Genomic DNA, 16,508 nt, shown 5'->3' with positions numbered 1-16,508 from the left:
TTCTTGATGATGAATTTAATGTGAGAAACAAACACCACAGTTTTAGCCACATTCAGCAGTTTGGATGCAGGCATGGAATGGATGGAAAGCTGGATTTAACCACGGTTGTGGCTTATTGAACAGATATGACTTGACACACTTTTTCATAAAGGGCCAGATAATAAATATTTTTGGTTTTGCAGGCTAAAGTCTCAGTTATAACTATTCAGCTCTGCCAGTGTAGCCCCAAAGCAGCCATAGACAATACGTACAGGTATGAGCATTGCTTTGCTCCTTAAAACTTTATTTATAAAAACAGGCATCAGGCTTTTGCTGTTGTTTACTGACCCCTGTGTTAGAGAGTGAGGATAATGGTAGACTGTGGAATTTAAGCTGGATATGGAGAGAAGAGAGGAGAAAACGGGAGTGAGCAATAATGCAAAGGTAATAGAGTCAGTGGCATACTGTCTCACTAAACTGTTTCCTGTGCTCCACTGTATTCATTGATCTCATATCTTGTATATAGTTTTCTCTATGCCTTAAGTGCTCCTTTCATACTCAATTTAGATGTCATCTCTTTTATACCTACACCCTTATTACTTCCTTTGCAGTGGCTACTGACATGGAAAATGTCAGTATTACATGAAAAATTTTCAGTAACTGCTGAAAATGGAAAATTTTCACTTCATTTTGGTAGATAACATGATTTCAAATTGGGAAGATTGTGAAAGTTTCTTTACTTACAGATTTTCCCATTCAGTAGCCAATTCTGGATTTGCATGTGATTCTCAACTTTGTTTTCTGCTTCATTTTATCTATCTGCTATTGTTCATATGAAGAGAGTAAGGGTAGCACTCTGTCCCTCTTTCCTACTTTGTACTTAGTTGGAATTCCCTTCTTTCTCTCCACTGATCTTGGATTCGTGTCTTTAGGCTGCTGAGAAAGGATGTTTGAACATATGACCTGCAATAAACTTGTGACTATGGTAACTCGCCTCCTTATAAGTTATTCTTTTTCTTTCAGTTACTTGTAGAAAACAGTGGTTATTCTACTAATTACAGACTATTAGACAACCATAGAACCTTGTAGCGGTTAGAGAAATTTTGAAGAACATTTAGCCCAATTTTTCATATTATAGTTAAGGAACAAAGCCTAGAGAGATTGACTTGCATACATTAGCACAGAGTGAGGGCTGGAAATCTTAGCTCCCAGTTCAGTACTCACTCTACTACAGTGACAGCTTTCCTTATAGGATATGAGGGTACTGGTTCTCAAACTAGAAAATAACGAAATTTTGTGGGGCACTGGGGTGGTTCAGTTGGTTAAGCTTCCGACTCCTGATTTCGGCTCAGGTCATGATCTCTTGGTTCCTGAATTCAAGCCCCATGTTGGGCTCTGAGCTGACAGTGCATGGCCTGCTTAGGATTCTCTATCTCCCTCTCTCTCTCTGCCCCTCCCCTGCTCTCTCTCTCTGTCTCTCTGAAAAATAAATAAATAGACATATTAAAAAAAAGATGAAATTTTGTGACAGGTGATATCCTCTTATAACCAAAATAATAGTTTAAATATAGTTAGGAATCTTAACAGTATTGAAATGGCTATGGTTTTTCCATGAAATTATTAGTAAAAAGGTAGACTTGCTTTTACTATTATGGTTACATTCTGAATTATTTTTGTATAATTAAAATTGAATGCATGAATCTTTTCTTAAAAATCCGAATAAGTGCCTGTATAGAGATTTTACTCTAATTTGAATATTTAAAAGACTAGTTTCTAAGTTTGTTTTTTCTGTTTGTTTTTAATAAACTCTTTCAGAAAGATGAAGTCTATCTTAATCTGGTGCTGGACTATGTTCCGGAAACAGTATACAGAGTTGCCAGACACTATAGTCGAGCCAAACAGACGCTCCCTGTGATCTATGTCAAGGTATGTAAAAATGGAACAACTTTCCACTTTAAAAAGTACTTATTATGAAGCAAGAAAAGTACTGGATGTGTTTTAACTATATTATTGCATCTAATGCCAAGGGGGGAAGCTGCAAAGTAGGTATTGCTAGAGTTTTGTTAAATTCTTGTATACTTTTTAAAGTGTGAAACCTTTACCTTTTAAACTTTCATGACTCAGATATTAGAGATAACTTGTCATCTTTCTGACAAGTGAATTTTTCATAGACATTTATGCATTTTAATTTCATTAGCCATAGCACCTTTTTATCTAATTTCTGATACCTTTATTATGCCATAGACCAAAATAGGAGCAAGCATATCATATAAAATTATAAAACATCTATATGTGATCAAATTAAGTATTATATCACCATTTATAGATATGTTGTAACTGTAGCTAAAGTTTAAACTTTCTATAATTTTAAATATGCACAGATGTGCATATTAGGGTGTTACTTAAATTTTAGTACCTAATGTCATCTCATGGAGACACAGAGTGTCACAGACTGGCTAGGAATTTACCCAGCATAATTCTGATTAAAGTTGTGATTGCTAATGAGAAACATTTTTATTGTTATTATCATTATTATTATTAGGTTCAGATCTTTATCTATTTTTAATAATAATTATAATTATTTTATTTATTTTATTTTATTTTATTTATTTATTTTTTCAATATATGAAATTTATTGTCAAATTGGTTTCAATACTACACCCAGTGCTCATCCCAAAAGGTGCCATCCTCAATACCCATCACCCACCCTCCTCTCCCTCCACCCCCCATCAACCCTCAGTTTGTTCTCAGTTTTTAAGAGTCTCTTATGCTTTGGCTCTCTCCCACTCTAACGTCTTTTGTTTTTTTCCTTCCCCTCCCCCATGGGTTTCTGTTAAGTTTCTCAGGATCCACATAAGAGTGAAAACATATGGTATCTGTCTTTCCCTGTATGGCTTATTTCACTTAGCATCACACTCTCCAGTTCCATCCACGTTGCTACAAAGGGCCATATTTCATTCTTTCTCATTGCCATGTAGTACTCCATTGTGCATATAAACCACAATTTCTTTATCCATTCATCAGTTGATGGACATTTAGGCTCTTTCCATAATTTGGCTATTGTTGAGAGTGCTGCTAGAAACATTGGGGTACAAGTGCCCCTATGCATCAGTACTCCTGTATCCCTTGGGTAAATTCCTAGCAGTGCTATTGCTGGGTCATAGGGTATGTCTATTTTTAATTTTCTGAGGAATCTCCACACTGTTTTCCAGAGTGGCTGCACCAATTTGCATTCCCACCAACAGTGCAAGAGGGTTCCCGTTTCTCCACATCCTCTCCAGCATCTATAGTCTCCTGATTTGTTCATTTTGGCCACTCTGACTGGCGTGAGGTGATATCTGAGTGTAGTTTTGATTTGTATTTCCCTGATAGGGAACGACGTTGAGCATCTTTTCATGTGCCTGTTGGCCATCCGGATGTCTTCTTTAGAGAAGTGTCTATTCATGTTTTCTGCCCATTTCTTCACTGGGTTATTTGTTTTTCGGGTGTGGAGTTTGGTGAGCTCTTTATAGATTTTGGATACTAGCCCTTTGTCCGATATGTCATTTGCAAATATCTTTTCCCATTCCATTGGTTGCCTTTTAGTTTTGTTGGTTGTTTCCTTTGCTGTGCAGAAGCTTTTTATATTCATAAGGTCCCAGTAATTCAGTTTTGCTTTTAATTCCCTTGCTTTTGGGGATGTGTCGAGTAAGAGATTGCTACGGCTGAGGTCAGAGAGGTCTTTTCCTGCTTTCTCCTCTAGGGTTTGGATGGTTTCCTGTCTCACATTCAGGTCCTTTATCCATTTTGAGTTTATTTTTGTGAATGGTGTGAGAAAGTGGTCTAGTTTCAACCTTCTGCATGTTGCTGTCCAGTTCTCCCAGCACCATTTGTTAAAGAGACTGTCTTTTTTCCATTGGATGTTCTTTCCTGCTTTGTCAAAGATTAGTTAGCCATACGTTTGTGGGTTTAGTTGTGGGGTTTCTATTCTATTCCATTGGTCTATGTGTCTCTTTTTGTGCCATCAGATCTTTAAAAAAATTTATTGAAGTATGATTTTTTTTTACCTATGACATTGTGAAAATTAGGAGTTAAGTTTCAAAGTCTAGATATCTAAATATAATTTTTTACATTTTATCCTTTATAGTGATGACTGTAGAAAACAAAATGGCAGTGACTCTAAGTATTTTAAGATTGAGTATTTTACTTAATAATTACAATTTTAAACTTTATAGTAATAAAATGGGTACCAAAGCAGGAGTTTGCTAGCTAATTTTGACAAGGAGCCAGGATTCCTGTTGAATTCAGTGCTAAGAATTTAAAACTTAGTTGAGTTTGTGGTTCATTTGATCATAGTAAGAACTAAAAAGACACAGTTTTTGTACTACAAATTTACTTTAGTATTTTATTCTGGTTTTAAAATAGCAAGGCCCTATTCAAGATAACCAGCATAATAGAATATCCCTTTGAAATCCCTAAATCTAGAGTAATCTTTGAACTTCTCAGTTTAGAATGGTGATGGTTTCATTCTACCTGCTCATAGCTCTTACTATTAAATGTGGAGCACTGGCAAATTTATGAAGCAGAAAAAAACCCTAGATTTAGTTCTTGAAGTTAAGATCCAACTGCTTTTGGGCAGTTACCACTCCATTCTCTCCTTAACTTCCATGTTGGTAGCTTCCATATTGGTAAAATTGTACTCCTTTCTTTCCTGCTCACTATATAGCATTATGGGTCTATAAGATGAATTTACCATATGAGAAAACATTTTTGGAACTATAGAATAAAAGTAACAGAAGACCATAAAACTAGATTTAAAAAGTGACACATTGAGAACATTTAATAAGAAGTGCACAGTGGTTTTACCAGTTTTTTTGTTCTAACTCTAATTCAGCAAATAAATGCTAAATGATTGCAGCATAATGTGAAGGTTAATAAAATATTTTATTCCTCCTCTGGTAAGGAGAAAAAGATTACACAAATAACTATAAAACAGGGAAAAAAAAGTGTTACAAAAGTGGTTAGATATGTCCTATTCTTTTAAAATGGTAAAATTTCCAAGAGAAGGTTATAGTAATACCTCTATTGAATCTGTCCTCCAAATTTACTTACCTCCTAGCAGATCTCTATTGCTCCATAGCTGAGCCAGTACCTATTTTCCCACCAACATAAAATGTGCCAAATGATTTTCTTATCCTATATAATGTCTACAAAAATTTTACTTACTTCAGGATCTTTTAGCTCCTCTAAACATTTTTTTATTGAAGGTTTCAAATAGAAATAAAAAAGAAAATGAAATAATGAACCCCCATGCCCCCATTATACAGCTTCAACAATGACTAGTTCATCGCTATTCTTTTCATCGACACCACCGTTTATTCCCTACTTGCTTTATTTTGAAGCAAATCACAGATGTTCTTTTCATCTGTAACTATTTCAGTGTATGTGTGTACATGATAGGGACTTTCTTTTTAAAAACTTAGCTACAATATCATTGTCTTTACCTATACGAATAAATAGTAAATCATCAATATTATTAAATATCTAGTTACTATTTTTATTCCCAAAATGTTATATTGCATATGTTTTTAAGTTTCTTTGTTAGAATTGGGAGCTAAGTAAGGTCCATATAATTGATTTATGTTTTTTTTTTTGTTTTTTTTTTAAATTTTTTTTTCAACATTTTTTATTGATTTTTGGGACAGAGAGAGACAGAGCATGAACGGGGGAGGGGCAGAGAGAGAGGGAGACACAGAATCGGAAACAGGCTCCAGGCTCCGAGCCATCAGCCCAGAGCCTGACGCGGGGCTCGAACTCACGGACCGCGAGATCGTGACCTGGCTGAAGTCGGACGCTTAACCGACTGCGCCACCCAGGCACCCCTAATTGATTTATGTTTAATGTTTCTTTTTTATAGACTCACTCTCTCTTAAACTTCGTTGTTAAAGAAACTTGGGTCAGTTGACCTGCAGTTTGTTGGTCTGGATTTTGCTGATTGGATTACCGTAGTGTTAATATGTTTCCTGAAAATTGGTGATTAGATATATTTTTGTAAAATTTAAGACTACTTCATATATATTGTTGAGAGCTTTCCTAAGGAAGCACGTAATGTCTGTTTTTTTGTGATGTTGTGGGCATTGATCATTGCCTAAATTCATTAATTTATCAAGGCTTACAAAATGTTGGTATTCTAATATTAGTTCTTTTTAAATTTATAAGCTGGAGTAGTTCTGTAAATAGAAACTTTCCATGTCAGCTCTTTGGTTACCCTCAGATACTACAGTTAATATAAAAAAATACAGGATATATATTTGATTATATCCCTTTATGTACCAAAATTTATAATAATTAGTTGGTTCCATAGAATTGGTTCCATAGCATCCCCCAGAGGTGACCAATGAGATATTTTTTGTTGTTGTATGTTTGTTTTAAAATTTCTTGCATGAGTCTTAATTATCTTTGCTAGCTTCTTCACTTTCTGTCACGATAGTGTTCTAGATTCATCTTAAACATTTCTTCCCCAGACTTGGACTCAGCCTTTCCTTCAAGGAGACCTGATTCTTTTAGTGAGAAATGGTGTTTGAGACCATTGTCTGGATGTTAGGAGTGCTAATTGCTACAGGGTTGGTTACTCTTTCTAGGGTTTTTAGTGGATAGAGCTAGAAAATATGTGGATAATTTTTTCAAAGATAGCATGGGATATCTTTTTTTTTTTTAGCCTCAAAATGAATATATATTGACATTTCTAACTAAATATTGGGGGATGCAACAATCTACATTTGTATTTCCTTTCTCTTACATTAAAAATTCCAGTTTCAATGATAGTATAATTACTTGTTCTGTCCTATACTCTACATACAATATTCTTATAATAATAATACTGACACTACCATCACCAACTGAAAATAATTTAAGATCTCTTTGCAGTTCTTTTTATTCCCATGGTATATTTCATTAGGTATAAACAGTTAAATTTCTTTTTTAAAGAACATTGAATAATTCCTCTCTATGTGATTATATCTCATTAAGCTTTATTTCATTTTACTTTTATTATAGATGGCATTTTAAAAATTTTAAATTGTTACTTTAAATTTTATGTCAAAATTGATATAAAATATTTACATAGTTACAAAGTAAAATCTACAAAACAAGATATAGTCAAATAAGTTTAGCTTTTATCCCTGTTTGTTCTACCCTGTTCTTTCTTTCCCCCAGAGTTAAATATTTAAAATTTTTATGGTCCTACCATAGGTTAATAAATAGGCAAATGTATATAATTATTTTATTCCCCCACCTCCTTTTTATGTAAATGATTATATAATATGTACATTTTGTTCTGTCATACTTTTTAAATTAAAAATACATTCTGGGTTGGGGCGCTGGGATGGCTTAGTCAGTTACGTGACTGACTTCGGCTCAGGTCATGATCTCATGGCTTGTGAGTTCGAGCCCCGTGTCGGGCTCTGTGCTGACAGCTCAGAGCCTGGAGTCTGCTTCAGATTCTGTGTATGCCCCTCCCATGCTCATGCTCTGTCTCTCTCTGTTTCTCGATAATAAATAAACATTAATATATACATATGCGTGTATATATATATATATATATGTATGTATATATGTATATATACACATATATATAGAGAGAGAGAGATTCTGGAAATCGCTCTGTATTAATATGGCTATTTCACCTTCCTTTTTTATAGCTGCACATTAGTGTATTATATGGCTATGTTCTAATTTATTAAGCTGGTAACCTATTAGTGGTGTATTGTTTTCAGTTGTTTGTTTTTGTTTTTGCTATTAAGAAATAATGTAGTGAAGAGCCTTGTGCTTTCTATGTTTTTGACAGCATGTATTTGGATGAGGTCTCTGGCATTCTATATTTTAAAAAAGAATATTATTATGCATATTGAAGTTGGCAAACAAAGAAAGATGTAACATTCCCCCTTCCCCCTTGTTGAAAAAAGGATGGTTCTTTTATAAACCACAGACCTTCCAGAGTCTGATTTATTGGCCCTGGACATTGTTCTTTGAGGACACAAATCTATTCTTACATTTCAGAGTCTAAAAAAGATAAAAACGTCTTCTGAAATTGATAATCTGATCTCCTTCACTTATTCCTTCTACCTAGTTTTATAAAAAACTATTTCCATGAAAAATATTGGATTGGAAGATGGAAGTAAAAGTGATAAACCCATATAACTCTTGTCTTCATAGACCTCACCATCTAATAAGGGGTTGTTTAGCATATATGTCACCAAAATGGCAACTACAGTCCTTTGTAATTTTATGACTTCCACTTTTTTCACTTTTTCTGGGGAAGTTGAGTATATTATATTGTATTATTACGTCAGTCCTTTCTTCAGTCTTATACTACGGGTTGCTTTGTAGTTGACAGTGGTTAATATACAAGTTAAGAAGTTTTTGAGTACCTTTCCTTTCTGATGAGCATCATTTATAACTAAGTCGGTTTTAAAATCCAAGTCTGAAACAGATGCTGGGAAAATCATCATTGTGAACTTGACTTTTTTTTTTTTTAATTGGAAAGACATGTTTAAGGATATGGTGTGAGTACACAAGAAAGCTGAGAGCATCTTTGTGAATTATAAAATTGTTATTCTATTATTTGTTTTAAACAGGTTTAATAACACAGAGGAAAGGACATTGGACTGGAGTTAGATTTGATAACATTATAACTGTTCAAACTGTTCATTGGGCTTCAGTTACCACTTCTGTAAAAATGAGGATAAATGAGCATCTCACAGAGTGATTGCAAGAATTAAAAAAACAAAAGGGTGAAACCTCTTGGTTTGACAGTACCTACAAATAAATCTTGAATTTAAAAATGTGTTGAATACCTCCTGAGTTTCTAAGTTTGTCATTCTAGTTTTTACTTAGTGATCAAGCTATTTAATGGTTACATTTTCCACTTTTATTTAATAGAATAAAAATATAACAAAATATGGAAATCACTATTAAAGAAGTGTACTTAGCCCAAGCCAGTATAGAATATTTAGTAACTGATTTGGATTAATTGCTTAACCTCTGTGCCTCAGTTATTTTATATGTAAAATACAAATAGCAGTACCTTTTTAGATAAAGGTTAAATGAAAACACAGGCAAAGCATTTAGAATAGTGCCTGGCACATGATAAGTTATTTTTCTTGTTATTGCTGTCTTAATAGGCATCTAGATTTTTTTTTTTAATAAATCTAGAGAAGGCCTCTCCATTTTTTTTATAAATAAACTTTTACAGAGTCAAAAAAACGAAAGATATGAAATTGCATATTTCATTCTTTATCTTTTCAAAAGATAAAGTGAGGAGAATGAATATAATGAGTAGATCTTTCAGATCAATGAATATAGTAAAAAGACCCCTCAACCTCATTTAAGCTCTAAGCATTTTTGACAAGAAAACCTTTTTTCCCACTGATTATTGCTGACCTAGACATTAGTGCCCTGACACAGAGTTTGTAAGTTCTCTCCTTTAGTAAACAAATGCCTATGAACTCAGTTTCTTCTTGGAGCTCATTTTCTTAATGGTAGTAAATAAACTTTTAGGGGTGCCTGGGTGGTTCAGTTGGTTTAGTGTCCGACTTTGGCTCAGGTCATGATCTGCCACTTCATGGGTTTGGGCCCCACATCGGGCTCTGTGCTGACAGCTCAGAGCCTGGAGCCTGCTTCAGATTCTGTTTCTCCTTCTCTCTGCCCCTCCCCTGCTTGCATTCATATTCTCTCCCTCCCTTCTCCCTCCCTCTCTCTCCCTCTCTCTCTGTCAAAAAATAAATATATAAACATTAAACATTTTTTTTTTTAAATAAACCTTTAGAATCCTGAGAGTAAGCTTTAGGACTTGAAGATGGATTCTGTGAACAATAATACTGTGGTAGAATTAGGAAGCTTTTAAAAAGTTATATGGATACCTAAGTTCCTTAATTCTAACTTTGGGACAAAATGCAGACCTTACCTATACATTTTGCAGCATGCTTCATTAAAAAAATTTTTAATTTTTATTTATTTTTGAAAGAGACAGAATACGAGTGGGAAAGGGGCAGAGAGGGAGACACAGAATCTAAAAAGTAGGCTCCAGGCTCCGAGCTGTCAGCCCAGAGCTTGATGTGAGGCTCAAACTCATGAACCACAAGATCATGACCTGAGCTGAAGTTGGACCCTACACCGACTGACCCCCTGGGCACCCCAACAACATGCTTCATTTTAAAGATGGCTTAAACTTTTCCAGCTTTAGTTCAGTATTAACATTAATGATGTACTGAAAGTCAGTTGTAGTTTTTTTTGTTTTTTTTTTTTTTAACGTTTATTTATTTTTGAGACAGAGAGAGACAGAGCATGAACGGGGGAGGGTCAGAGAGAGGGAGACACAGAATCTGAAGCAGGCTCCAGGCTCTGAGCTGTCAGCACAGAGCCCGACGCGGGGCTCGAACTCACAGACCGCGAGATCATGACCTGAGCCGAAGTCGGCCGCTTAACCAACTGAGCCACCCAGGCGCCCCAGTTGTAGTTTTCATCAATGCCTTTGAAGGAAAGTAGGTCTCATGTTAACTTCAAGAAACTGAGTCATACCAGTAGCCTCCTTAGGTGATGCCTTATATCAGTGCTTTATCTGACCTTTGTTGATGTTGTTGTTTTAACCAAGATACTGGTGTCCTTGATTTGAATCATTTCAAAAATTCTTTCCATGATGTAGAGGTAACCTTGAGGTAGAGGTCAGAAGGTAAGTAGTCAGAAAAATTTAAACACCAGCCTTGGGATAAACAGAAGTTTAAGAACTCATTTTCTTCATGAAGTACCTCTTTTCCCCAGCCAAGAGTCTGAGTCTTTCGTCCATGCAGACTCAGTTCCTCAGTGTATTTTTTTGTAATAGAATTGAAATAAATATTCTTTAATTTGATGTCAGTAGTCAGCTAGGATCTGTTCTAAATGGTATTTTTTTTCTAATTTTATTTTTGAGAGAGGGAGAGAGTGCGAGTGGGGGAGGGGCAGAGAGAGAGGGAAACACCAAATCCAAAGAGGCTCTAGGCTTCGAGCTGTCAGCACAGAGCCCAACGAGGGACTTGAACCTACAAACCATGAGATCATGACCTGAGCCAAAGTCAGACACTTAACTAACTGAGCCACCCAGGCATCCCATTAAATGGCATTTTAAAGTCTACTTATTTCTGAAGGATATTACGGGAAGAGTGCTATGCTGTTATAACGGAGTTACTGATGTCTTGATAGGACATCAACTATAAATTTTCTCAGTTGACATGTGAGTTTTCTCAGGCCCCTGTATCAATAACCTGTATGGCTGACATCTCAGAAAAATGTTATTCTGAAGATGAAATTGTACATACTTGTAAAGAATGATGGACTTAAAAAAACCAGAAGACTTGGCTTCTGGTCTAATCATTGTTGTCATCATTGATTTGGAATACCTCTCGGGCTTTTCTGTTTTGTTTGTTTTTTGTTTTTTTTTAAAGAAGCCCATCTTAGCGGGCTTAAGGCAAGATGTCAATAAAATAAAAAATTATAAAGCACATTGTAACATTTCCTTTTTTAAATTATTAAAGGATGGTGCAAATATGGCATGGTTAATGCAACTGCAATTAGCTAATATAGAAATGACATGAAACTCTTAAAAGATTGAATGCTGTTCTCTTTTGAAAATGTGTTGCTTTATTTATTTACTGCTTAAGGATTCTGATTTGTTTGGGGCCGAAAGTCTTCAATTAATTTTTACTGTTTATTCCAGTTGTATATGTATCAGCTGTTCCGAAGTTTAGCCTATATCCATTCCTTTGGAATATGCCATCGGGATATTAAACCACAGAACCTCTTGTTGGATCCTGATACAGCTGTCTTAAAACTCTGTGACTTTGGAAGGTAAGCTAGCTCTCTTTTCTTCTTTCTTTCACTCCTCCCCTACCTCACCCTACCTCACCCTACCACCCCATATGCTCTTTTAAAAATATATGCCTTTTACAGTGTCAGTCTAACAATACCATAGTCCTTATTCAGGGAGTATAAACTAGTACAGGTTCTTGTGAGAATAGCTTTGGTAAATTTTGTTATAATTATAAATGTGTATAGTCTTTCATCCAGCAATTTAATTCCTAGGAATTATTCCCTTAGAAATACTTTAAAATAGGGGCGCCTGGGTGGCGCAGTCGGTTAAGCGTCCGACTTCAGCCAGGTCACGATCTCGCGGTCCGTGAGTTCGAGCCCCGCGTCAGGCTCTGGGCTGATGGCTCGGAACCTGGAGCCTGTTTCCGATTCTGTGTCTCCCTCTCTCTCTCTGCCCCTCCCCCGTTCATGCTCTGTCTCTCTCTGTCCCAAAAACAAATTAAAAAAAAAAAAAAAAAAAACGTTGAAGAAATACTTTAAAATAGTGTATATACAGGGATTTTTATTATAGCATTGTTTATAAATGTCAGTAGGAAAATGACCAGATAAATTCAAGAATATACACATAAAATGTAATACATACAACTGTAAAAGATAATGAGGTAGCTGTCTGAATTTAAAAGGAATGATGTCTAAGAAATACTAAATTGAAAAGGCAAGGTCAAAACTATATACAGTATGTTCCTTTTTGTGTTTTAAAAACACACATAGTATAGCCACGTGTATACAGGTATATGATTATTTCTGGAATGATACATAATAAAACCACAACATTGGTTGCCCCTTAAGAAGGGAAACTGGGAGTATAGTATAGTTGTTTTTTCATTGATGGTACTTCTGTATCGTTTGAATTTTTTATTGTGTTTATATTCCTTTCTCAATAATAATAAATTTTTAAAAATATTATCATTCATTACTGCATTTTTTTCCACTTCAGTGTTAACCTTAGTAGCAGTGGTTTCTTCCTTTTCCTCTTTAAATGAGTCTCTTATTCTCCTTTTCTGCAAATTCTAGTGCACTTTGTTTTCTTAAACTAATTCCTTGGTAATAATATATTGTGTAATAAAACTTCATCCTTTTTATTTTCATAGTGTTCCACATCTTGTACCTCTTTGATCTACCTCTCAACATGAAACCAAACTTATATATTCATATAACTTAGTTAACCTTCTTCCCCCTAGATTAGTTTCTCTCCTCTCAATCCCTAAGACATTGCAACATAACTTGAATTCTCTCCAATGTTTTTCATCCTCACAAATTCTTACTTTTCAGCTTTTCATAGATAGTGACCTACACCTCCTAATATCTCTGTTCCCACCTCTTTGTAATAGTTTTGTATTAACTTACAGTTTAAATTTTAGGTTTAATATAAGATATATTTTCCACAGGCTGTCTCTTAAGAGTGTCTTTAAAAAACAAGCACATCTGCTCTGTCAGGAATTCATTCTTAGTCTCACAAGGGTGTGCTCCTTCATACCATCCCCTTTTTACAGTTCACTGATTTCAGACACCTATTGTGGGATTCAGCTCATTTTGCAGGCTATAACTCTTCCCTAAACTATCAGAAAGGCTGAAGGATATTAAATCAAAACTGTTATCTGATGATGGAAACAAAGCACTACTGCTTAATATCTATCTGTAGGACAAACTGTGGAGATCAGTTGAGTATTACTGTCAGAGGGTGTCTTCTGCACTGACAGTGACTGATTACTATGAAGAGACTGTGAGACATCAAGCTCAGTGAAGTTTCTGTTCTCGCTATAGTGTCAGAACACTGTTGCTATGGACCTTTTTATTGGGATATAGAAGTTGTTTTGTTCTAATCTATTTGGAATAGGGATTTCACTTGTATGGTAATAGGTCATTTTTAATAGCTCTGATAAGTGACGAAACTGCCTGTTTTGTTTTTAATAGTTGGTTTGGGCAACTAGAGTTTTCCATACACTTTAGATTCTTAGTGCCAGGTTGATGGTGACTTGAACAAAGCAGTATTACTCTCTTTCAGTAATTCTTTACTGGATGAAATAAGGCCTGGAAATAGGTTGAAGAGTTGGACTTTCTCAGAACTATTTGTAGTCACTGCATTGGATCCTCTTATCCTTCAAAGGGCAGGAAGTAACAAACAGCCTCACCTGAAGGAGAGAAGGTAGCTTCATCAAGTATTGAGGAAACCTACAGGGTTTCCGATATTACCTTCTTATAGTGAATTTTCTGACTATATAATAGGTATCTATCTTGTTAATAAAAAGAATCCTTTTTTTTTTAAATTTAGAAAAGTTTTATCAGTTGAGCTGAAAAGGTGTCTTAATTTTCACGCAGCCTAAAAACAAGGATTGATATTATTAATTTATGAAATTGTTGCTCTGTGTCAGTACTGGGGGAGAATATTAAAAAATATACTGCCTCCCACCTTCAAAAGTTGTAATGAAGAAAGAACAGGTTAAGGTAAGAGTTACCATTGACCAGAAATAAATGGAAGAAAAGAAAAATCCAAACTTTGAAACCTTTATGACTATTTTCATTTGTCTCTTCTCTGTTTTCCTACACCATTACCTCAAAGTTTTCCCTTTCTTTGTTACTTACATTCTTAGTATTTTGATTTTGTTGTGTTTGTATTTATTGCCTCTATCTTTGCTGTCATCATATGCCAAAGTAGTCAGCTTCTACAGGTGTTTATTTCAGTGTATCTTCAAATGATCTTGAGAGACATCTCAAAAGAAACTAATTTTAATTTACTTTAATATTTAAAATACATGCCACAAAGTATTTTGGAAGGAAAGTTGGAGTAGAGAACATGTAACTAAACTTCAGACAGCAGAGTTAGAATTTAGAGACCGTGAATCATCTGTGTCCAAAAGTAGAGGGCCTGTATTCTTTATTGGGTAATGTATGTTTAGACAATTAATAAAGGGACCTACATAGTGGAAAAATAAAGTAGATTGGGGTCTGTAAGCCTTGGGATAGTCACTCCGAGGCAGAAGCCAAAGTAAAAGAGTGATCAGTTTCTGCCAGAAATATATTGGAGAAGTATTCACTCTTATAATCCGTTATTATGCTTTTAGTGGGTGGAGGTACTTCTTTTTCTGCCCTTCCTTTGTATTTTAGAGGTAGTATTCAAGGAAAAGAGGATCACAAGAAATTCAGCATTTATCCTTTTATGACTTTGTCTCTTTTTCCTTAGGTAACAGTTGACAAATGCATTCTTTAAAAGCTACTGTTATTTTTCTTTTTTAAATACTGTTATGTTAAAACTTTGTTTCTTTTGTCAGATAGTTACGTTTTATATTTTCCTTTTTGTATGTTGTGTGAATGGATTGTGTGAATCTTAGATAAATGGTCAGTGTTGTGAATGATAGCATTTAGCTTCTCTTAAGGTTTAGACTTGGTTTAAAGAATTTCTGCTTTTTATTTTTTTTCATTAGTGCAAAGCAGCTGGTCCGAGGAGAACCCAATGTTTCGTATATCTGTTCTCGGTACTATAGGGCACCAGAGTTGATCTTTGGAGCCACTGATTATACCTCTAGTATAGGTAAGTACTGAATATGAATATAATGGCTTGTAATTGTTACTTGTATCTTGTTTTTAGTAATTTAGTATTACTAATCTATACTTTAACTTAAATATAAAAATAAGAGTGACCTAAAGTCTGTTTCTTCTTAAAGACAGATGTACAAAAATGTGTAAAATATTTTAAATTTCAACTTTTAGAATTTAAGATACCTTTACTATTTTATTTTACAGTTTCTATGATTTTTAGAAAAATAAAGCTATTCTTTATGAGTGTGTGGTTCCATTATGATTACATTTGTTTTTAACCTAAAATTTCAAATCATTCCTAAGTATATCTTTTCTTTTTAAAAATTGCAATTCCCCTGAAATACTAACTTCTGAGCTTGATCACTGGTGGGAGAATTTACATCCATTATGTTTATGGTGAAAATGATAGGATGGCCATATTGTTGACATTCCTACTAGGCTGTCCCAGTGGGTTATTTAATTTTAAGTCAGGTCACAAAAAATAATTTTGACTTTTTCATTAGTTTGGCTAATGATTCTGATTCTGATTCTGTAGAAGTCTTCACAAAATATCTTTAGTGATAGCATGAATTGAATAGGGACTGTTTGCTTCAGTCTTCAGTGACCTCTTCTACCCCATTTTAGCCCACTAATAGAGAACATAGAGTACCATCAGCTGGACATGAATAGTGAAGCTAAGAAAGGAGAGCAACTTCAGGCTAGGTGTGTAGGTAGAGGTCAAAATTATTTTATTGTTGTATACTATTTCTGAAGAGAATTCCTTAGTCCAAAAACAGAAACAAGAGCATGCAGATTCCAAACAAACCAACCAAAAAAACCAACCATGGTTACAGAAAACTAAGAAAAACCACAATGTGAACAGTTTTTGTCTTTTAATTCAAGTGGAGGGGCGCCTGAGTGGCTCATTTGGTTGAGCATCAAACTCTTGATTTCAGCTCAGGTCATGATCCCAGGGTCATTGGATAGAGCCCTGCTTCAGGCTCCACGTTGAGCTTGGAGCCTGCTTTAGATCCCCCCCTCCCTTCCCCTCCCTCTCCCCTTTGCCCCCCTTCCCCCTTCCTCTCCCTCTGTACCTCTCCCCTGCTTACATGTACACTCTCTCTAAAATTAAA

General features: G+C 35.0%; 1 protein-coding gene across 3 annotated transcripts in view; it reads left to right on the top strand.

The window, feature by feature from the left end:
• Nucleotides 1–16,508, top strand: part of GSK3B (glycogen synthase kinase 3 beta) — a 197,037-nt gene that overhangs the window by 107,942 nt on the left and 72,587 nt on the right. For all 3 annotated transcript variants that reach the window (XM_042955129.1, XM_042955127.1, XM_042955128.1), the window contains exons 4-6: nt 1,795–1,905; nt 11,708–11,838; nt 15,282–15,388. In XM_042955129.1, coding sequence (XP_042811063.1) covers nt 1,795–1,905; nt 11,708–11,838; nt 15,282–15,388 — 349 coding nt within the window. The remainder of the gene's footprint in view (nt 1–1,794; nt 1,906–11,707; nt 11,839–15,281; nt 15,389–16,508) is intronic.

The sequence above is a fragment of the Panthera leo genome, chromosome C2 (assembly GCF_018350215.1).
Source record: "Panthera leo isolate Ple1 chromosome C2, P.leo_Ple1_pat1.1, whole genome shotgun sequence".
Lineage (NCBI taxonomy): Eukaryota > Metazoa > Chordata > Mammalia > Carnivora > Felidae > Panthera > Panthera leo.
Note: the sequence above shows the minus strand (reverse complement) of the source record. Positions and strands in the feature narration are given on the sequence as shown.